Source organism: Battus philenor, unplaced genomic scaffold (assembly GCF_028537555.1).
Source record: "Battus philenor isolate CCGP_79_NKW_IND1 unplaced genomic scaffold, ilBatPhil1.0.hap1 SCAF_29, whole genome shotgun sequence".
Lineage (NCBI taxonomy): Eukaryota > Metazoa > Arthropoda > Insecta > Lepidoptera > Papilionidae > Battus > Battus philenor.
This window is the reverse complement of record NW_027181692.1, coordinates 3028573-3051719: the sequence shown is the minus strand read 5'-3', so window position 1 is coordinate 3051719 and position 23147 is coordinate 3028573. Positions and strand designations below refer to the sequence as shown.

At 33.9% G+C, this 23147-nt stretch overlaps 1 protein-coding gene across 1 annotated transcript; it reads left to right on the top strand.

The window, feature by feature from the left end:
* Positions 1 to 684: 684 nt before the first annotated feature.
* Positions 685 to 21730, top strand: LOC137926402 (phenoloxidase-activating factor 2-like). Its single transcript, XM_068770004.1, has 9 exons — positions 685 to 735; positions 8342 to 8415; positions 9188 to 9290; positions 13286 to 13477; positions 14724 to 14841; positions 16316 to 16421; positions 16971 to 17146; positions 20221 to 20385; positions 21526 to 21730. Exons 1-9 carry the CDS (start codon positions 731 to 733, stop codon positions 21691 to 21693), a joined length of 1107 nt encoding a protein of 368 aa, XP_068626105.1. The 5' UTR covers positions 685 to 730; the 3' UTR covers positions 21694 to 21730.
* The last annotated feature ends 1417 nt before the right edge of the window (positions 21731 to 23147 follow it).

Genomic DNA, 23147 nt, shown 5'->3' with positions numbered 1-23147 from the left:
TATCACACAATATCATTTCTAATTTTCTCTTATAGATATATGTCTCACAAATTTAATATATCTCAGTTCAATTTTTGTTACATTTTTAATTTATTTCCCATATAATTTTTTATTTCATTTTAATTTACATAGTTTTTCTTGCCTGTATATATATATTTTTTAATTATTACATTTTTAGCCACAACCCTGCAGAACTTGATGAAGAACTCTCTACCTTTTCTGTCAAAGTGGAGGCGATAGTGGCCTCCTCTATCCTTTCTCCTAAACGGCATTTAGTTTCAAAGCGAAGTCCTTCAAATACGTGGCATTCGGCGACCAGATGGATCACGGTCTGATCCACGCCTGGTTCACAGAAGCACGAGGGAACCTCCTTGAGCTCAAACCTATGAAGGTACTCCGTGAATCCCCAGTGTCCCCGTGAAAAGCTGGATCAAGACCGCGTCCACCTCCATGCTGAGGAGCACGCAATAGGCCGCGAAGGCGTCCGGAAAGATATAATCTGATATTGCATACCTAACTCTCCGTCAAATAAATAAGGCTTTAGAAGTAAATTATTAAATGTAACTTTCACGTACAAGAGAAATGTATAGTAAAGGACGTTTAATAAACGTTACGTTTGAAGTCCGCTTAAAACATGTTTTTAGTTTTCCTTGTTTGTATATAATCTTTTCGCAGTGACCGTGTGGCGCCGGTAGCTATACAACGGTCTGTGTTTGCAAAAATAACAAAAATGGGGTATGTTCTTATTTAAAGTATTACTTATATGAATAGATAATTATTCAATAATTATTTCTATTTTCCGATTTAATAAATGACGCGTGGCCGCCATTTTGATGATGTTTATGTAAACAATAAGTTCGTTACCACTGCTAGCGAGCTTTGTGAATTCAAAACAAAATTATTTATCACGTTCGTAACATAAGTGTAAAGGTCGATAAAATTATAAAACTGTTGAATATCTCTGTATGCTAATATTTCGGTTTTGTTTATGTACAGTTTATATAAAAATGAATCCGTGTTGATCACGCCATAACTAAAGAAAGATAAATTCATTTATATTTTATATACTTAACTTTCTTTATACTTCGAAGTATATTATTTTACGATGAAAAAAATGCGCAGAATTTAAAAAATTCGAGAGAGCGGTTTGAACTTCGCGCGTTTGACAGTCGCTATGGACTTTGAAAGTTTTACAATTCTATTTATTTATTTAACAATATTATATACTTCATAAGTCAATGTACAATATCATAATTAATATGTTGACTTGTAAGTCTTTTTTGGTGTAAATAATTGAGATTTAACTTTCTTTAAATATACTTTTACTGTCGATGATTTTTCCGCTTTTGACAGTTCATGCGCTGTAATTTTAAATTGTCATTTAACAGTTGCACCATTTAAAATATAAATTACAAATTTATTTCAGATTTAATTAATAAATAAAGTGATCATATTAAAATATCTTTCATTCGTTTATTTATCATTTTACAACTTTTTGTAATACAGTCTGTCGGGACAGATTAAAATTCGATAAAGTAACCGAACTTAACAAAAGTTGCCCAACTGTGAATAACTTAGACTCACGATAGTATGGGTTTTTTTTATTGGCCCCCGCTATTGGGAGCCTCTCATACCCCCTATCTGGTTTGGGACAGGGACTTGTTAACATTTATTTAATTTTTGCACAGACATTTTTATTTTCATTCTCTTCTTTCATACGTTCCTCATTTCATTCATTCCTCATTACTTTTTATAATTTCTTATTTATTATTAGTCTTTTATTATTTTTCTTCTTATTTTTTTTCTTATTTTCTTTTTATTATTATTCTTTATCTCAATTTTTAATTTTATTATTTTATTTTGCGTTACATCTTAATCTTAATTGTTTACAATTGTATAGTTTTTTATTTTTATCTGTAACTTTGTTTATGATTTTTCTACAGAGTTGAATGAACTCTTTTTTTGTTAGTTCTTCGCTTATCAGGGAGACTATTGATTCCTCCCTGATTTTTACGCCCGACCGGCACTTGAAGTCAAGATAGTATGGGTTAGATTCCCGGGATACAATATTCACACTTTGTGTTCTATTGTGTTGTCACTGCCAAACAAGTTTCCAGAAGAAGGGCAGCAGCGTCCTCTGGGTACCATAATACTACACTGCGATCGCCAATATCCCACATATATCCCACATAGATAGCTTTGCAGAAGGCTTATGGCTTGAATTAGGCGTTTTTGGGCTGAAATAATCACGATTTTACTTGTTAACATCTTCGAAAGATGCTAGATGTAGACCAAACTGAAGTGACAGTGGTCAGGACAGATACCTTACTAAGGTTCTCGCATATCGCTTGATGCAGACCTCTTCCGAAAGGTCGAGCGGTCTTTGCCCAACAGTGGACGTCTTACGGCTGAAATGATAATAATGACATTTCACTTTGAACATCACGCGTTTTACAGTTTGCTTTGTAATTTATGTGTTTTTATGTACTTACTAACTGATCCCGCAAACGTTGTTTTGCAAAAAAAAATTATATTTTAATTTACAAATAAAAAATAAGGGTTGATCGTAGAGGGGTGAAAATTTATGGTTGTATGTATTCTTGTATGCTGTATCATAAAAAAATAAAAACAAAAAATTTCGTTAAAAAAAAAACATTTTTTTAAGTGTGAAAAGGTTGTTCACTTAGGGGTATAGAAAATAGATAGTAGCCGATTCTCAGACCTACTGAATACGCATATTAAATTTGGTAAAAATCAGTCAAGCCGTTTCAGAGGAGCTCAAGTTCGAACACCGTGACACGAGAATTTTATATATTAGATAATCGTTCATAGTATTAATCGATTACAAAATTTATTTTTATTTCGGATAATTAATAAATAAAGTGAACATTTTAAAATATCTTACATTCGTATATTTTCTCTGTCGGAATGTCACAGGCCGATATCTTCGAGCAGTACAATCTGTTGGGATAGCGAGTGAAACGATAAAAGTGACCGTTTTGTGTCATCTTAGATAGCGGGGGGTCAGAATTATAATCGCATATAAAGTGATAGCTTAAGCCGTGATCCCGAGAGCTAACAATCGATGCGAAGGCTGTATAACGAGCCTTTAAGTTTAGGTATGAATTAAGACGATAAACTTTCTAAGTAACATCCGCCTATGCAACCTACAGGGTGATTGGTTACTTTCCCGTGTTGCGCTTAGTAAACCTAAGAAAAAATTACATTTTAAGCAAAACATCCTAGCGATACAAATTAGAATTAATAAGAAAACCAGGTCAAGGGTCTAAGTTCTAAAAAAATATGCTAAAAATATGTACATACTTATTAAAATATGATAAGGTAAAATTAATAAAAATATTTATAATCTGAATAATTGAAACAAATGAGTCAATAACTGCCATAATGTAAAAACTGTGAAATGGGAATGAATATGATGGAAGGAAAGCGAAGCATGGAAGAAGATAAGAAGGAAGATAAAAGGAAAAGCAGATTTTGTAAAGTATAAAAGAATGGTACTGAATAAAATGTGAAGGATGGAGGAGGAATTTGAGATAAAAATAATAAATACGATAAACCTTTTTACCCGAATCTACAACTTCTCTATCCCAAAAATGACAGAGAGGAACGAGTGGTCCCTAAAAAGGAGGGGGGCAAAAATTTTAAAATCTTTTACACCTATTTTAAATCAACCGGTATAAAGTAATCACTCTGAAATATGTTACAATAATAATTTTTTTTCAATTTAAAGACCATAACTTTTGATAGTATAAAAATCAGCATTGACAGATAATAAATTATAAATAATTTTAATAAATAGTTATTGGTGTTTTGATTTTGATTTTCATACTATATTACCGTTACGTGTATTTATTTCAGAAACCATTGTTTTTTTGTGTAGGGTGTACCATACATTAATTGACAGAAATAGAGCTACATATTAAATTCTTTAAAGCTTTTACACCAATAAACAATCATCCTGTATAAGATTGGCGTTGGTATTGTAATGACTTGTGTCTCAGGGGATCTCTTAGTTATTGCAGATTTAAGCAAAGAACCTAAAGAGCCTTTACACTCTTTTTTACTCAAGATAAGAAATAATAAAAATTTCAATACCCACAAGCTAAATACTCACATAGCTTTTTTTGTTTTTCTATATAATCACTACCTTTTTCGGTTCAGACACAAATGCTCTTAGCAAAAATCTTGAATCTATCCAGCACCATTGAGTCGAAGTAGTACATTTACTCCCGGATCAACATAATCCCTTAATTTATTTTAAAAAAAAATTGGCGTTCGAATTCCGAATTTGATTTTGTACACCATCGTTGTTATGATCACTGACGTTGTGGTTTTTCTATTTGTTTAATGGCCTAGTTATTAGGAATCTCTCGTTCAACGCTGTCTTGGGAAGGAGGAGGGACGTATTTCTTATGTTTGATTCTCCTCTTCCGTCACAATTTCTTCCGTACTTTTATTTTCTTCATAAATACGTCACCTCACTCTTTCAGCCTCTCCACAATTTTCACAAAATCGTAGCTACGATTTAAATTTCTTTGATCTACTTTTTTCCTATTATTTATTTTTCGTATACTCTGTTACATTGTTATATTCATTTGACTTATGTTCTGACTAGATATTTATTTCCCGACCGTGTTTATTCCTATATAAAACTTCCTTGATTATCTCTCTGCAATATCCGATATATGCGGGGCGAAGTTAGTCGTCGTCATCATAGAGGCGATATTGTCGACCTCTGTTTTTCACTGTGTTTCGATTTAGAAATTTTTCCTGAGTCTTTCGAATTCAGGACAGCTGGTTGACCAGGTGCAGCACGGTCTGGTCCACACCAGAATGGTATAAGCACAAGGGACTCAACTTGAGCTTAAACCGTTGATGGTTCTCCGAGACTCCTTCTTCCCCCGTGTCCAGTTGCACTAGATACTTCATCTGCGCATAGGATGAGGGCCCTAAACTTCCACTAGCTTCGGCGACTCTGAGGCAGACGATGGTTCGACGTGGTCTCGAACCATCGTGATAGCACCACGAGGGTTTCGGGGGTAGCGTATACACGCATACCCCGAGACGGGCTATCGAAAATAGCATGGCGCGAGGGAATACAGCGTGGCGATCCCTGACTGGGAGATACCGCGGTCCCCCGTATAGCGCAGAGAGTGATAACCGCGGGGGGGGGGGGGAAAGGCTTAGTGCGTAGGAATCCCAGATATGTCCTCCCCCAGAGGCTGGGCATCTTGAACGTCCAGAAGATCCCGAGAGAAGATGTGCGCAGTGTGTTAGTTTAGTACAATAATATAAAAACATTATTAATTAATTATTTATTCGACGTGGTCTTTATTCGCTGCAATACAGTTCTTTGAACACTGTGGCCAGTTATCAATAGCAGCGCGCACTATTTCTATGAGAAAATTCTTCACAGCCAATCGTATAGATTGTTTCAAGGATTCCATATTATGATAATCCATATTTACGAAAATAAGAAAACACAATGAACGGTCATACAAAAATGACAGATTCCAAATTCAAAAGTAATATTTTGTTTATTTTTAATTATAACAGTATTTATGGCCAGACTAAGTATTTACATTGGGCTTTTTGCCCCCTATTTGAAACTTACAATATTTTTTTTTGATATTACATTTATTATAAATTTGAATACAATTATACTGTTTTATTTATACGCGCTAGTGTTTAAATATATCTCGCCAACACTATAATTTAAATTTCTAGAATTGAAATTACATGTACAGGAGTCAACAACCTATTTCGATCAACTAAAATCTCTTTAATGCTATAATATGATGTTTTTAATGATATACTTTTTATTACAAATTAAAACTTACCCTCCTTGGTCTAAGATATCTTGTAACTTTGAACTTTATTTTTTTATGTATTCGTAATTTTGGGTCTTTGAAGGATTTGTTGACATTTAAATAATGAATTTAGGTGTTACGAGTTTATTTTTAATTTTTGTGTTTATTATGTATCTATCACTATTTTTATACAAGGTTTTAAATTAGGACACTGTATCTTGGAATTGAAAATGAAACTCGAGCGCAGAGAACAGAATTAATTTACATTAATTAAAAACCTTAGAACTATGTTGACAAATCCCAGAAGTAACTTTATACTATATATACTATATTATATTATTATATTTAGATTTTTATACCTGCTAATGTTTTGAAGAATTAACATATATTATTAATTTTTATAGACCACAAAAGGCAATGCAGTTTAAATAATGGTAGTATTCGAAAACGTTCTAGAAGTTTTTTTTTTTTAAACAGGCGTCGAAAGAATGTGGGGTTTTATATTGTACAAGGCGAGCGTAACAAATATCTTGCTTTACGCAACGAAAGCTATAAGGGATTTCCCCGCATCCAAAAAGTACGGAAGTTACCACAAAATTTAAAATCGTAAAATAAATTTTGTTTGTTTTTTTTTATTATTATTATACTATTCAATTAATGTGTCATGAATACTCAACAGGTTAGTAATGTAATTTTTAAAATTCCTGTCAATCAATAAGTATTGTCGTCAAAAATCCATGAGCTATAGAATAAATGCATAACATGTTCATTGTTACAAATGTCCCTGAACTTATAATTTTTCAAGAGAGCAAAGTATATTGTTTAAGAGAGTCGACACAAAGTTTTAGGAGTCACTAAATAATATTAATAATCTTATTATAAATAATTTATTGTATTAAATCAGTGATTTCCAAAGTGGTCTATATTGACCCCTAGGGGTCTATGACAACCTGCAAAGGTCTACGTCAGCGAAAAAAAATTTGGGAGTCCATGAAATGATAATGGGGGTCCACGATAGTGGATCTTTACAAAAAATGTAAATATTATTCCAATTTATTTATTGGCAGAGTTATATTATTTTTGTTTTTTAAATGCTTACTTCGTTCAATTTTCTTTTTAAAAATGAGTATTTTCGTGACCCTAGAACCCATCTTCGATCTTTACACGCTTTGCTAAAGAAAATTTGAATTCTCTTTGCGGCGTTTCAATTTGCGTCGTGTTTTTTTGGAACGTTACCACGACGCAAAGTGAGGTATTGGTGTAGTAGTGAAAATAATATATAATTTAACAATAAAGTACTGGAGAAGTGGTATTCCAGCCGTAAGAACTGAACTGGCACAATGAAGTAATAACCTTATCCATTCTTAGTAATATCTATGTCGTCATATGGCTTAAACCCTCGCGGCTTAACCCTTGACTTTGGCATGGCTTACATGTATACTTAAAAAAATATTTACCTTGCAGATAAGTACACTAAAATGCAGGGAAAAATAGAAAAAAATATGTATATAATATTTATTATACTTATTTTTTAAAAACCTTAAGTTGTAGAAATACAACATTGTGCATTTACTTTTAAGTGTAGTACTCATTTTAACGTTTAAGTAGTATTTTGCAGTTTTATATCATTATGCATTTAAGGGTTAAACCTAGATCAGAATTTAGTCGAGTAGGTTAGTATGTAATTAAGTCGAGTGGTTAACAATGGTAGCCCAGGGGAACAGGCCTGACACTTGCGATGGTAGGATGCGAGTTCGATTCCTGGGATACAATGTTATATTTATTAATTATATAAGATTGACACTGCTCACAAACAGGTGGTCAGCAGCGTTCTCTGCGTATTATATTGCGATCTCCAACCTGATTGCCAAGCGTGGAGATTATTGTATATCCCGTCATAGATTTTTCTGAAGGAGACCTGTGCCTGCAGTGGGCGTTTACGGGCTGACCATCTATGCATTGTTCCATCGTATAATATTTAATGGAATCAGGCGTTACCTTGCGGAAGTCCATCCTAAGTAAGAAAAGGACCAATATTTAGCTACTTCCGCACATGCAGTGGTAGTCGTGCAACAAAGTGCAGTCTTGACTCTGTGTTTGGCACTAATCGGTGTAACATAACTCCTGAAGATGCCCCGTGGAGGGGTGAAACACGTGTTGAGTGGTTTGTCGGTGGCGGTTATGTGATTTGCATTGTTTGCCGTATACACATTTATCAGCGGGCTGGCGCGCGGTGCACTTTTTTGCACGTCTACCACTGCACGTGCGGAAGTGGCAAAATATTTGTCCTTTTCTTACCATCGTATAATATCATTGTGAGATGCAGTGGAACCTCTTTTTAGAGACATTTTTGAACGCAACCATTGTATCCTCGGCAAGTCGTTATCCATTTTAATCAGCCAGTTATAAAATTTGGTGTTACCAACCTGAAGAAGATTAAAAAACTGCAACAACACCAATCTTAAGTTAAACAGGATAACATTAATTATTTGTACTTCCGTTTTTCTCAGGTATCCCATCACAATCGTGCTGTTAATGCTGTTGAAGAATATTCTAGCAGCAACCCCAGAAGAAAATATGCCCAGTGCGTTTAATTTTTATAATTACATATTTTAATAATCTCCTTATAATTTAATCTATTGGATACATTTCTTTTAATAACGCCTTTGTTTAGTACGTAATTTCTTAATTTAAAAAAAATATATACGCAAATGAAATTTTTGATATACCAGCTTATTTAAATGTGTACAGAATTCACAATATTTACAACAGCGATCGAGCAGGGTAAAATACTAAAACTTGCAATCGTTGCGGATTCGATTCCCAATACAATCAAATAACTCACACATTATGCAATCATTATATAGCATTGCCACGCTCATGTCCTCTGTGTATATCACACTGCTATCGCCAACCCACCTACCAATGGTGGTGATTATGGTATATTTCTCATAGATATCTTTGGGGGAAGCCTTTTCCGTGTATATGGGCTGAAACAACGACAACAGTAAAGACATGACAAACGAAAGGAACCAATATACTTTACAGATTTTCAAGCTGGTGTAGAAGTAGACCAAATAATGCATGCAGTGTGCTTCTAACAGGTCTAATAAAAATCTGCAGAAGAACCCTATCTATATCCAACTGTGGGCATCATGTGAATTGATATGATACAGTTTCGGATAAAAGATTTATGCTACATTTCAGTCAATTAAAAAGTATATTTAAATATTCATTTACTATTTTATTTTTACTTAGCATTGAATATTATTTGGCCCGCAAAAATGGTCATCATTGGTGAGCGGGCCGCGAGTTTAACACACCTGGTGTAGACTGTATATTAAGACGAGTTTCAGGATCTAAATGCGTGATGGAGGATGGAAGAGATGGTGTCTGCGTACCTAATTACCAATGCAACATCGACAACACAGTGAACGAGCAAGCTTTCATCGATCTGAGGTAACATATACATCTAAAACCATTCCTGATTTACCGCCACATGGTTGAATGTAGATTGGTTTATTGTACACACACCTGTAGTTTACAATACACCTATCCCCCGATTTACACGGTAGATACGTTCCTGAGAAAAACGTGTAAATCGAAAATTAAAAATTTTCAAGTCAAAACCGTGTAAATCGAAAAGCTTGCAGAAAATGCACAATTTTGCTATTTAACAGTTGTGTTTTTTTTTAATTTAAAATGCATTGATAATTATTAAAATATTTAATATGTTACGGAAACACTGTTTTTTTTTTTATTATTTAATTACAATACATTAAAGAGAAGAACAAAACAGAAGTTACTCTCATTCTTTTTCCGGAATCAAACGTTCGAATTCACTTTCATTACTCGAAGCTATTTGTGCCGATTCGATGTTTGAAACAGAAATATTTACATTATAAGAAATGGTAATAAAATCGGTTATTAACAAATGCTTCGAATTTTTTGTAAGATCTTTGTAAACTTCTTCATATTGAAGTCAGCACATAAGCTCGGGATTCCCCGTGAAATGTGTACACAGTACACGTGTTCAATCACAGTAACATTTAGTAGAGTGCGATAAAATCCAAAAAAAAACTCATTTCGAAAAACGTGTAAAAGCGAAAACGTGTAAAACAAGTACCGTGTAAATCGGGGGATAGGTATATAGCTAATATTTTAATTCGAAAGGAAAGGAACTTAGTGATTCAAAATTAAAATTAAAATTCAAAATATCTTTATTAAAGTAGACATTTACATGCGGTTTTGAATGGTAGATTATTTTAACGTTATAAATAGTAAGCCAACAGGAAAAGTTGAAAATAATTATATTAAAATCATGCAAATTCAACAAACCAAGTTTACCAATTACCAAAAAACAAAAAACCAACATTTCAATCAACTAAAAACACTTGAATGCTATAATAAGATTTATTTACTTTTAATTTTAGATTTAAAACTGAATAACGAAAGGTCTAAGATATCTGCATCCGAATGGTGTTCTTGTTGTTAGCCTTGTGGGGCTCTTACAACTTCATCGATCTCAGGGCTTCTTCCTTCCTACTACTCTATACTAGTCGCCGCCTCCCGGCGCTTCGGTGTGCTGCGAGAGACTTGCTGTGTTGCTGCTGCTGCTTTTCTCCTTCGATGGTGGTGTTGGAGTCCGCGTCGGCGTCGATGTTCTTCTTGATATCGTCGTTCTTCTTGCAACTGCCTCCTGGTAGTTGCTATTCGGTGCGCCCTCTTGTTTGGGCGTGTCTTGTCACCTTGTGCGTGACTTTCTTGATGGTGGCCTCCCTTGGTCTTTTTGGGGGGCATGAGTTTAAGATATCTTTTGTAACTTTATTATATATACGTTCACACAAATCCGTAACAGGTTTATTAACTTTTTGAAGACGATATTTATTTAGGCTTTACGAGTTTATTTTTATTTCTTGTATTTATAATGTGTCTGTCAATATTTTACATAAGATTTTAAACTATGACGAATGTCATTATAAATGCATTGCGAACCAATCGTTGGAATAACAATTTCTTTAAAAAATATATCTCAGGGTATCTCTAGCTTTTAAGTTATAAATAGCCAGTAGACCTCTTTTCTGTAAAATAAATATAGAATTAATATTAGAGACACTGCCCCATATTAAAATACTATAAAAGAAAACACTATGATAATTATTTTTAAAAATCAATTTACAATCACATAGCGCAAATTCTCTAGAGATATATGTAATATATCTGATATCTAACAAAGTGTATGTGTATAAATCTGTATTGTTAAACTTTACTAAAAGATGTTGTTGTGGAGTTTCTTTCTGCTTCTCCATAACTCTAACACCTCGCGAAGAAGTGTAGATTCAAAAATAAAATAGATTTAAAATAAAGAATATGATGATCAGTAATATTCCTGTTAAAAATTCCAAATTTAAATAAATTAATTTAATCTTTTGTCTTAATTATAACAAATATATTCGTATTACAATATTAATACAATAACATCATCTATATTCAAAATAATACAGATAATTTAAAAAAAAAACAATAGCCACCACCATTACCAATTAAGAAAAGGACTAATATATCGCTACTTCTGCTATGTAGCAGTAGTCGTGCAATAAAGAGTACCGCCCGCTCGCTAATAAATACGAATGCGGCAATCAACGCGAATTACACAAAATCACTCATAGTGATTTAACGGTGGTAGTTGTGTGATTGTTACATAGCAGAAGTAGCTATATATTAGTCCTTTTCTTACTTAGGATGGACTTCCGCAAAGTAACGCCTGAATCTATTAGACCATTACCAATTACAAGAAGTAAGGATAAAGATAAAATTCATTTATATAACATTGGAGCTTTTAAAAAGACTGTCAAGAATCGACTTTTTAAAAAAAACATTTTTTTTCTTCACCCCGCTTCCTAAGATGTTATGGTTGTAAAGAAGAAGCAGGAAGAAACTCCACAACAACACGTCTTTTAAAAAAGTTTAACAACACAGATTTATGTACACACTTTCTGTTAGGTGTAGCCTAAGTGAAAATAAAATAATCAAACGACATCACTGCCAAGGATTCTTGTCATTTAAATACAACGGTACCTCACTTCGCGTCGTGGTTACGTTCCAAAAAAACACGAAACAAATAGAAACGCCGCAAACTGAATTAAGATTATCTATAGCAAACCATGTAAAGCTCAAAGATAGGTTCCAGGTTCAGCAAAATACTTTAAAAAAAATGAAATAAAATAAACATTAAAAAAAACAAAAATAATACAACTCTGCCAAAAAATAAATTGGAATAATATTAACCTTTTTTGGAAAATTTATATAAATTTATTATTCTCTTCTCTTAAAATTAGCAAAACAAAGTGAAAATAAAGCTATATTCAAATTGTGTTGATTTATAGTTAGAAAGGGAATCCCCGAGTTTTGATGGCACGTAATTAGAAACAAGTGTTGCCATCTTTTAGAAAAAGAAAGAAAATTTCCAAAAAAAATTAAAGGCTCGAACCTAAAACAACGCAACTAACGACTAACTAAATCTAATGACGCACAGTGAAAATTAGTACTAATTAAGCAGCGACGCAACTTCGAAAAAAACGCAAAACGAAACGACGCAAAGCGAGGTATAGGTGTATATGTTTATTGAATAATGAGCTTTTTGCGACAATTGACTTTTATAATGCGTTTTGAATTTTATTAATAGTAGTACAATAGTGTTTAACGGATTTTTTTATAAATCTGAATTCTTTTATTACAAATGAATTAGTGATATTTTTATATTTTGTATATTTTGGTACGTCCTCTGTACTTAAAAATTTATTATTATAATTGAAAATGTCTTAAATTTTATCATAAATATATTGTGAGGCAACAGTAATATTGATTTCTTTAAAATGTTTTTTTTGGCAGATGGCTCTCTTTTGTTATACAAAAATATTTTTAAAATCCTCACCTCTCCAAAGCATAAATCCACAGGACATAATTCTGTTGAAATAACTAAAATACATTATCCTAGCAGTATAAATGTCAAAGCAGCCTTCCTAAAGGCATAAGCTGCAGTACTATACCTGATCGCAAGAGATAATGTGAAGGTTCAATTGATGTTTAGAATCAGAAGTTTAAAACCTTTTTATAATCCAGTATAAAATATGACCATGACTGGCCAATACTTCTGGAAGTACAAAGTCTCCAGGGATAGAGAGTATACAACAATTTATTTTAATACGAATTTTGAAATTGTTTTTTATTACTATATTATCATTACGTTGTATATTATTTCTGTAACCATTGATTTTGTATATATCATACATTTTTCGACAACAAATGAGCTAAACATTCACCAATTTAAAGTTTTATTATGACGAATCAACCTCTATTTTTTACAATATTTTTATTTTAATTTTTAATAAAAAAATACTAGTTGAAAAATCTCTTTTGATAACAGCGTATATTAATGAAATATATTTTGGCAGATTCCGTTCGTGTCCTCAAGTTTTCGAAGTTTGCTGCCTGCAAACGGAGTTTGTAGCGCCCACTCCTCCCACGCCAGCTGCCATGCCCACGTGTGGGTGGAGCAACAGTGGGGCATTAGGAATAAGAGAGAAACCGTTTTTGATCGGATCGGCAGAATACGCAGAATTTCCGTGGATGGTGGCCATACTCAAGTAAGTTCCTTCAGGTTAAGGCTGTGAAGACCACGTGGAATTTCCACTCGCAAGGTGGAAAGCCACTTGGATGCAGGCTGTTCCCAATAGGTTCTACTGGAAATCTATTGGAGAGACCAATGTCCAGCTGTGGACATACTACGGCTGAAATAATGATGAATGTAATTTATGGTAAAGTCAACAGTTATGGTCGCGGGAAGACGCGGGAAGTCGCAGGATATGGGAACGCAAAACTGATCATCGTGTCGACATTTAAGGAGGGCCAATGCCTTACAGTAAAACCCATTGTTGCACAAAAAAATAATACATAAAATCGAAAACAATACATAAATCAATTATTATTTATTAACGAATGTCACTGTATACTTTAATGCAGGGGTAAGCAACTTTTTTTTATCAACGAGCTAAGATACATTTTAAAAATTTTTGGCGTTCCGCGTAAAATGTAACACTTATTAATAATTTACAAAAATATTTTTTTTAATTAAACCCTAGATTAAGAAATATACAAATATTAATTTAATATAAAAATAATAAGATTAGAACGGAAAAACGAATATGCTTGAAAATTATAATTAGAAATTTGACGTTTTTTCGATACCAGCGTATGTACAACACGTACGCAATTTTCTAATCATACATCATTCAGTTTTGAAAGGTTGGTTATTTTAGATTAATTGTTTCGGTTTAGCATGTACCAGTACTTTATTATTATTACTTTTATAACGATCTCTTGGTGAAGCCGCATAAACATGCACAAACAGGCCGAGTGTTGCTTACCCCTGTTCTAATGGCATTTACTGTTTACCTGGATTTAGCAGGAAGGAAAGACTGAAAATAGTAAACGATATCATAAGATCAAACTGTAGTTAAGTCTGCGTATTTTATTTATTTATTTATTTATTACTATAATGACATAAATTTATTTTTTATATTTATATGACTTAAAGCCTTATATGCTTTCTTCAACAGACAACCCAAGGTTGTATTGAGATAATTAGGCTGAAGCATATTGTTATACAAAAAATACAAAATTCTATGAACGTACTTTTTTACTTATTTATATATTTATTTAGATGTTTTCCATTTCATACAAAAAAAAATTAATTCATATTTTTAGTAGGGTTAGTTTTATTTTCTTCAAATTTACGTTAGTGTTTTGTTAGTCGCCTAAAGCGACAAAAGCCTCTTCCATATTATTCCAGGGTTTTCTGTTTATGACTAACGTCAAAGTGGAAAATTCCAGGACGACTGCGCCGGTAGGGGGATGGTCACAGCCTGACTACCTAGGCGGAGGCTCAATCATTCACCCCTCTGTTGTTATAACAGCTGCTCATAAGGTGGATGGTTTCTACGAGAACGAAGTAAGAAGTTGTTTAATGTCTTTATTTACTATATCAAAACTCATCGACGTATTTGGAGTGCTATTTTAAAGTGATAGTGGCCGTGGCATATAGTACGTCTAACCGATTTTCTTCAAGAAGGTTCTCGAATGGCGTCCACGTGGCGTTAAATGCGGCATTGGCAGACCCCCCTAAGTAGACCGACGACACAGTCAAGGTCTGGAGAAACCACCAGATGGGGGCAGATCTTTGAGAGGTATCTGTGCCTTACGGTGGACGTCAATGACCGATATGAATGAATGAATGAATGAAACATACTTGTATACAAATAACATATTAATGAACCATTCGTGATCTTTCACTCCAATGAATAATTCTAATTTTAAGGGATTTTTTATTATACAAACATTGAAAAAAATTACCAACCCAAGTTTGTTATTAGTTGCTCTCAACAGATGGCGCGTTACGAACTAACGTAAACTTAATTTTAAGCTGAAGATTATAGATCAGGGGTGACCAAAGTGCGGCTCGCAAGCCACATGCAATCCATCCCTGTCCCACGCTGAATAGTTTCGCTTACAGCCAATTCTGTTAGAAATCTCTATGATCTGTATCTATTACTAAACGACCTACGGCTGAAATGATGGTAATGATTAATATAGGTAGGTATTTTTATAAATAATCCTAGAATAAATATCTTTCTCTCTCTTATCGTGCATATCAGCTATCACTCTTTGAACTATTATTTTTGGCTCAGATTGATTTTCGAATTATTTCAATATTTAAATTTATATTACGTACGTCAGCTCCTGGGGAATCGAAATAAATCACTGGTGTGAAAATAATAATTATTATTATTCCACTATAAAATTAGCGAAATCCAAACACCGATCATAATTAACTAACCGGCATCTTAAGTATTATTAGGAGTGCTGTCATATACGCGTGCTAATATATAACTTCAATACAAATATTTTGTACTTTTATCATATAATTTCAATAGTTATAATTTTTGTTAAAATAAAAATTATTTTCTGTGATTTAAACGCGTATTTAATTGCGAATAATTTCAAATTTCGAACAATGACTCGCACTATCAAAGATCTTAGCCACCCCTGTTATAGATGATTGTTATGATTTTACGTAATAAAGTTACTTTTACTTTGATAATGAACATAATATTTAATAGAATCAGGCGTTACATTGCGGAAGTCCATCCTAAGTAAGAAAAGGACCACTTGGTGTTTGGCACTAATCGGTGTAACATAACTCCTGAAGATGCCCGTGGAGGGGTGAAACACGTGTTGAGTGAATTAACGGTGGCGGTTGTGTAGTTCGCATTGTTTGCCGCATGTGCATTTATGAGCGGGCTGGCGGGCGGTGCACTTTGATGCACGACAACCACTGCATGTGCGGAAGTGGCTAAATATTGGTCCTTTTCTTACTTAATGAACATAATATTCTCTGAAAGATTCCAGTGTTAATTACTTTGCAGGTAAAATGTCGGGCTGGTGAATACGATACTTCAACAGAAGACGAGGATTTCCTTCCTCAAGAGCGACAGGTGGCCAAGTTCATTACTCATGACGATTTCTTCAGGAGTAAGTTTAGACGTCAGTCTATCTATGATAAGAGAGATATACAGGATGATTGATTATATACATAAAAGCCTTAAAGGGGTGAATATATGACGCATTTGTTAACATAAAACTTTAAAGCTTTTGCACTTCTTTCCAATCACCTAGTATAAAGTGATCACTCTGAAACATGTTACATTACAGAAAGTAAATACAAAATTAATTTTAATATATTGTATTCCGAATCTCTAAAATAGTTTTTCTATATTCTTAGTCTAGTCAATTTTTTTATAGTACGTAACATTTATTACTAACATAGTGTGTTAGTTTAATACATTAATATAAAACAAATGACAACATATAAAGCTTTTGTTGTCGTAATTAGAAACTTTTTTGGTATTTTTTAACATTTTCTTATTGTTATTGTTTCAATTATTGAGTCATTTTTTTTGTATGACATTCTTTATTTAAACCTAGTTTTACTCAGCAAAATGTAAGGCCTTCGATATAATTCAATTAAGCTAGTATAGAATATAAGGAAATCTTTTGTTTTATGAGAAAACTCTTTTTCAGTACAAGCTTACTTCGACGTGGCGTTGTTGGTCCTTAAGGAGCCGTTCACGTTCCAAGGACAACCCCACGTCGGCGTGGCGTGCCTTGGCAGACGGTTGCCTCCTCCCGGGACCAGATGCTACGCCACGGGCTGGGGGAAGGGATCAGATCTTAACTACACATCCATCCTCAAGAAGGTACATATATGTTAGTCAAGTATTGAGTTATTTAAACAATTCCTCAAGTTAGCTGATCAGCTGTTACTTAAAACAGGTTTGTGATCCCGTGCGTGAACACATTCGACAATTGGGCCTTCTTTTATCAGTTACCAAGCCTTAACTACCTTATAAATATTTAATAAAATCAGGCGTTACCTCGCGGAAGTCCATCCTAAGTAAGAAAGGACCAATATTTAGCCACTTCCGCACATGCAGTGGTAGTCGTGCAATGAAATGCACCGCCCGCCAGCCCGCTGATAAATGCGTATGCGGCAAACAATGCGAATCACACAACCGCCATCACCAAATTACTCAACACGTGTTTCACCCCTCCACGGGGCATCTTCAGGAGTTATGTTACACCGATTAGTGCCAAACACAGAGTCTCACCATACCTTATAAACACAACTTATACAAATTTATGTGTTCACTGTCGTCATCATGTATCAGGTAATAGTCGCCCACTAAAATAGATAGAATGATCTTTCTCTCCTTCAGAGCTCACGTTATCTATGAATGAATATAAGAAAGCAATACAATGTAATATGTTATCGTGTTATTTTAATAAGTACAACAAATAAAAATAAACTTTTAACGCCAAAATTTCGGCTCGGAAAAGTTAAAAAAACCTTCATGGCTATGGGTGTACATTTGCATTTTATGTACTAGAAGTTATGCTGCTAGCTGTTCTAGGTTTTGTACAGCTTCATCGAAATTGAGCCCGTGGAAACAGAGGTCCACGGACTAAAAATTTTAAGCTGGGGATCGTACCTCAGTTACGACGAAGACGTCTACACGCGGAGAACTATAACCGTGTAGGTGTATAGTGTAGTGAGTGGGGTGTAGTGTATGTAGCACGAAGCGAGGACTACCCGGCGGTCGGGAGAGACACGGGCCTCTCCGGACCGCCCTCCCTTGAACGCGGGTTGGGCGGACGCGGTCGCCGTGTCATGTGTAAGTGAGTATATGGGTGTACGCATATATAATAAAGTTCCACAAGATTTCTTACATCTTAAATTTATTAGATTAATCTAAAATTAATAGTACATAATAAATCTTAAAATAATTTAGAATAATTTAAAACTGTATTAATTTATTAAAATGTTTTGTGTTATATATTATCTGTGGACCAGTTGCGAAGTTTACTTTCTTTTATATCTATATGTTATATAAATAACAGCAAGTTCCGATTTTAAATTGGCAAAAAGCAGCGCGGAAGCTTTTACATTTAAATATATATTTAATGGATTCAGGCGTTACATTGCGGAAGTCCATCCTAAATAAGAAAGGACCAATATCCCGAGAGACTCGGTGTTTAGCACTAATCTTTGTAACAACTCCTGAAGATGCCCCGTGGAGGGGTGAAACACGTGTTGAGTGAATTTACGGTGGCGGTTGTGTAGTTGGCATTGTCTGTCGCATGCGCATTTACGAGCGGGCTGGCGGGCGGTGCACTTTCATGCACGACAACCACTGCATGTGCGGAGGTGGCTAGATATTGGTCCTTTCTTATTTAAATATATCTGACCACATTCTGTGACTATTATTACGTAACGCATTGAGATATTTGACCGTTAAACAATTTGCCAATATTCGAAGCGTTTCCGTGTTTCAGCGCACCAGTAAATTGTAATTCCTGGTCGTAGTTGTAGACAGACAAAACACAAAAATTCTTTTTGCCTATCACATTGCAAGATTAATAAAAACATTTCTGCAACATATTTACTTACTTAAAATGATAGCTAATATCTAAACTAGCATTATTCGTAGCATCTCCTTAATGGATTCGTAACTTTAACATTGAAAAGTTTTAATATGTTGAACTTATTTATTGACTCATTTACATGGTTGATATAATGTACATATTAAAAATTGTTAAATATAATCTAAAAAGAGCAACTGTTGAGTTTCTAGCAGGCTGTTAACAAATCAGCGTTCCGAGCTAGGGGAAGCTTACTTATAATGTTAAAATAATCGACGATATAAAGTGCATGTAAATGTCTATTTCAATAAAGATGTTTTGAATTTATATAATAAGTCATTTGGGTGTTTTGTAACTATATGAAAATTATTAATTTGTCTTAAAACAAAATGAGAAAATAAAAGACGAAATATATCACTCGATAACATTTAAAAACCTATACAATTCATATTGTATTTTAATTTTGATAAAGAATTACTTTTATGTGGTACGGGAAACAAAGAAGAAGAATATGGTTCACAGACATTACTCGAAGAATTTGTCGTGAAAGCCTTTTGGTGATGACGATCCAGTAGACGCGGCATGGGTAGGCATCCATTAGGCTGATCATAGACATACGAAGGTCATAGTGGCGATCTGGGAGAGACCTAGAATACCTTGCAAAAAAAACTGTATAGAATAAGGTACTTAATAAGCTCTGCACAAAATAAATTGTTAACTAATAATAAGAAATAGAAAAAGAAATGTGTAATAAAGAATTAAAAAAGTAAAATAAATGTGTAAATAAAGATAAATTAAACGTAAGATAAAATTAAAAAATAAAAATAAATAAAATGTACCTAGCCACCTTAGAGTAAGAAGATGATGGAAGAAAGGCGAGGAAAGAAAGAAGGTATAAAAGAGCAAAACGAAAGATATTGTGAAGGACGAAAGTAAAGAATGAAAGATATTGTGAAGGACAAAAGTAAAGAATGAAAGATATTGTGACGCGTGAAAGAGAGTGATAAATAAAGAAAACACTGAAAAAAAATAAAAAAAATAATTAAACAATAAAGTCCCTAATCCCAAAAAGTTAGGGGTACGAGAGGCCCCTAATAGCGGGGGCCAAAAAAGAAAATACCTTACAGTGGGCGTATATCGCCTGACAATATTGATGTGTGAATGTTCTACCGGCTTGTTTAATAAAGGTAGCTTAATCATCACTCCCTTATCGCTTATGCCTAAGACATTACTCAAGTCATATATCACCTAATATGATGATGATATGATGAACTAACCAGTTGCACTTATGCGCTGTTGGCTTTGTACAATCTCAATATATTTAACAATGAAATAAATAAAACTTATACAGATTGACCTGCCGTTGATCGACTCGGATAAGTGCCAGCACACCCTCCGCAACACCAGGCTGGGGTCCAGGTTCCTGCTGCATCCATCGTTGATTTGCGCTGGTGGGGTAAAAGGAGTTGACACCTGCATTGGTGATGGCGGATCACCTCTCGTCTGCAATATTGGGGTATTCTTTTTTCCTAATTTTTCCGATTGAAGATAATAAGTATAATATATATTTGCCAAAGGATTTGAAATACAAAATGTAATGCATTTAATTTCTTTCACAAAAAAACGTTTTTTTTACCTAGCGGAAGTCCATTCTAAGTAAGAAAAGGACTAACATATAACTACTTCCGCTACATATGCTAACACATAGCGGAAGCAGCTGTATATTAGTCCTTGTCTTACGATAGTTTTTCGCTGTGTTGTTTGGCGACGGACATCGATAACGCGAAATAACTTAACCTATTGGTTAAGACACCAATAAGTGATAAATAATAAACTATCTCGTAGTAGCACAATTATCTAGAATTTTTTCCGATATATATATATATCCTTTATGTGTCTATATATAAATATATACAAATCATACTGCCAGAGACAAATAACATAATAACGTGTTGTAATTTAATAAATATTAAAGTGAAATTTGCTTCAAATTCGTTTTGGAGTTACATCCCACACACACACACACATGCACATATATACAGACATATATATATATATACCTAACAAGATAGGCAGCACCCATAATACCACGCTACCGTATCATAATACCACTCTGCCTTCGCCAACCACCGATATTATACGAGTAGTATATCCTCCATAGATATCTTTGGGGGACCTTCGACTGGACCTCTATGGTCTGAAATGACGAATGGAAATAGTTTTAATGTTCTTGGGTTTAAAAAGAGCGAATGTCGAATTACATGCAGCCATATCTTGTCTTTCAACCGCGGCAGTAAAGTATACGTTTATATATAACTGTCGTTTTTTGAACACCTGTTTTTAAATTTGAAATTAGAACCAGTACAAATTTTACCTTTTTCCATCGAGTATACAAATACTCGATGGAAAAAGGTAAAATTTGTATTTTCAATACCGGAGCGATAAAAATCAGTCGGGGTATTTCTGTAAAATATGTCGACAAAAACGACATTACTTTCCGGTCCCCCTATTATATCACACTGTTTTATATTTTTGAATCTGATTTCCTTTTATTGCAGCCTGTATCACATTTCTGTCGAATTCTAGGAGTTATGGAGGCAGATTTTATTCGCTCATGAAGTGGAATTATCAAATTTGAATTTTGAATTTCGAATAGGACCCCAAGAACGGCGTCAGATACGCGATCTTCGGCATCGTGTCTTCGGGAGTGGGTTGTGGCGTTCGCAACGTGCCCGGCGTGTACGTCAACGTTCCCTACATCTACAGCTGGGTCCTCGAGAAGATGAACGAGGAAAAACTGGAGTCCAAATACTTTTCATATTAATTCATTGAGTTTAGTGAAAATAAATGATTATTTAATAGTTATTATGTTTTATTTTTAATAATTTCCTCATATATTTACGAATGATGTTGGTTACTCATTCATTTTACTTTTAAATTTAAATCATTTACTATATTTTCTTACATACTGGCCGCAAATGTCATGATCTAAATATCAGGCCCTATTTCTTTCATAAAAAAAACAACGTTAAATACAATTTTTTAGATTTTTATCTTGCTATTTCTTCGATAAAAAATAGAAGCTAGATGTGATCGATGTGATATTTACATATAATTTTATTTTATATTTACAGACTAACAAATCATGACTGTAATCTAAAAACAATGGCTGCCACTATCTTACTGACGTTGTACGATACGATAGGTGGTGATACGATAAAAAGTTAAAAAATGTAATATAGAATAAAAACAAAAAAATTGTAGTTGTAATTAAGGTATGAAGAGAAGAAAGAATGGTATCGGATAAAAGGAAAAATAGATATGAAAGGAAAAGAAAGAAGAATTGTAGAAAGAAAGAAAATAAACGAATGAAAGATCATAAATGGAACAATGGAAGTGCACGAAAAAATATTAAATAAAAACAAAGTCCCTGTCCCACAATAGATAGAGTGGTACGAGGGGTCCCCATAGAAGGGGCCTTATTTTTTAAAAAAAATTTACCAATTGTCAACATAGCATGCTGGTTGTCGAGTACGTTTTTCTTTTCAAATATGTTGTAATATAATACAATCACGGCAAAATTTAGAGCAATCCCAATACTAAATTCGCGGACTTTGCGGAAGCGTAAAAACCCAACGGGAATAAGAGATATAAAACAACATTAGAGGAAAATCCGATCATTAATCAACTGTTGAAACAATATGTTCGAAGCAAAATTTTTACTCTAATATTCATATTACGTGTTACTTGCATAATAATTATTGTCAGAGTATTATAACTTTGCTTATGTGATTCTTAACACGTTCACTGCGGCTTGAGGTCGATTCAGCCTCATGGTAGACTTTGCACTGGTGCGGCGCGTAAAACTCGTGTTTTCTCTCTAGTGCGGCGGCTGTTTACACTCAACCGTATGAGGTATGACAAAGACAAATATAGCTTTCTTTATGTCTGCGAAGCATTGACTCAATATTGTAAAAAAATATTGATGAACACGAGGCAGAAAAGGCCTCAACCGCACTACTAGGAAGTTCAGCTTGAGGCTGATTCGACCTCAGCCGCACCAGCTGAAAGTTCTTCAAAATTGGGCCCGCAGTGAACGTATTAAATCGTAAAGTAATCATAAATTCAAAGTCTAATTAATGAAGTTATTTATTTATTTACTAACATTTACTGTAATGGACATATACTTTATTGTGAATATATTCGGAAAGCACTTATCCTAAACCTTTTACGGAACTCATCTAGAGGACTCCCTCGGGAACTTTAGTTCAAGCCGTC

Excerpts from the sequence above, each read along its gene's own strand:
- LOC137926402 (XM_068770004.1), top strand. Across the intron at positions 8,416-9,187 it reads CCCAGAAGAAAATATGCCCA|GATCTAAATGCGTGATGGAG; the intron begins GTGCGTTTAATT and ends GACGAGTTTCAG. Across the intron at positions 14,842-16,315 it reads ATGGTTTCTACGAGAACGAA|GTAAAATGTCGGGCTGGTGA; the intron begins GTAAGAAGTTGT and ends ATTACTTTGCAG.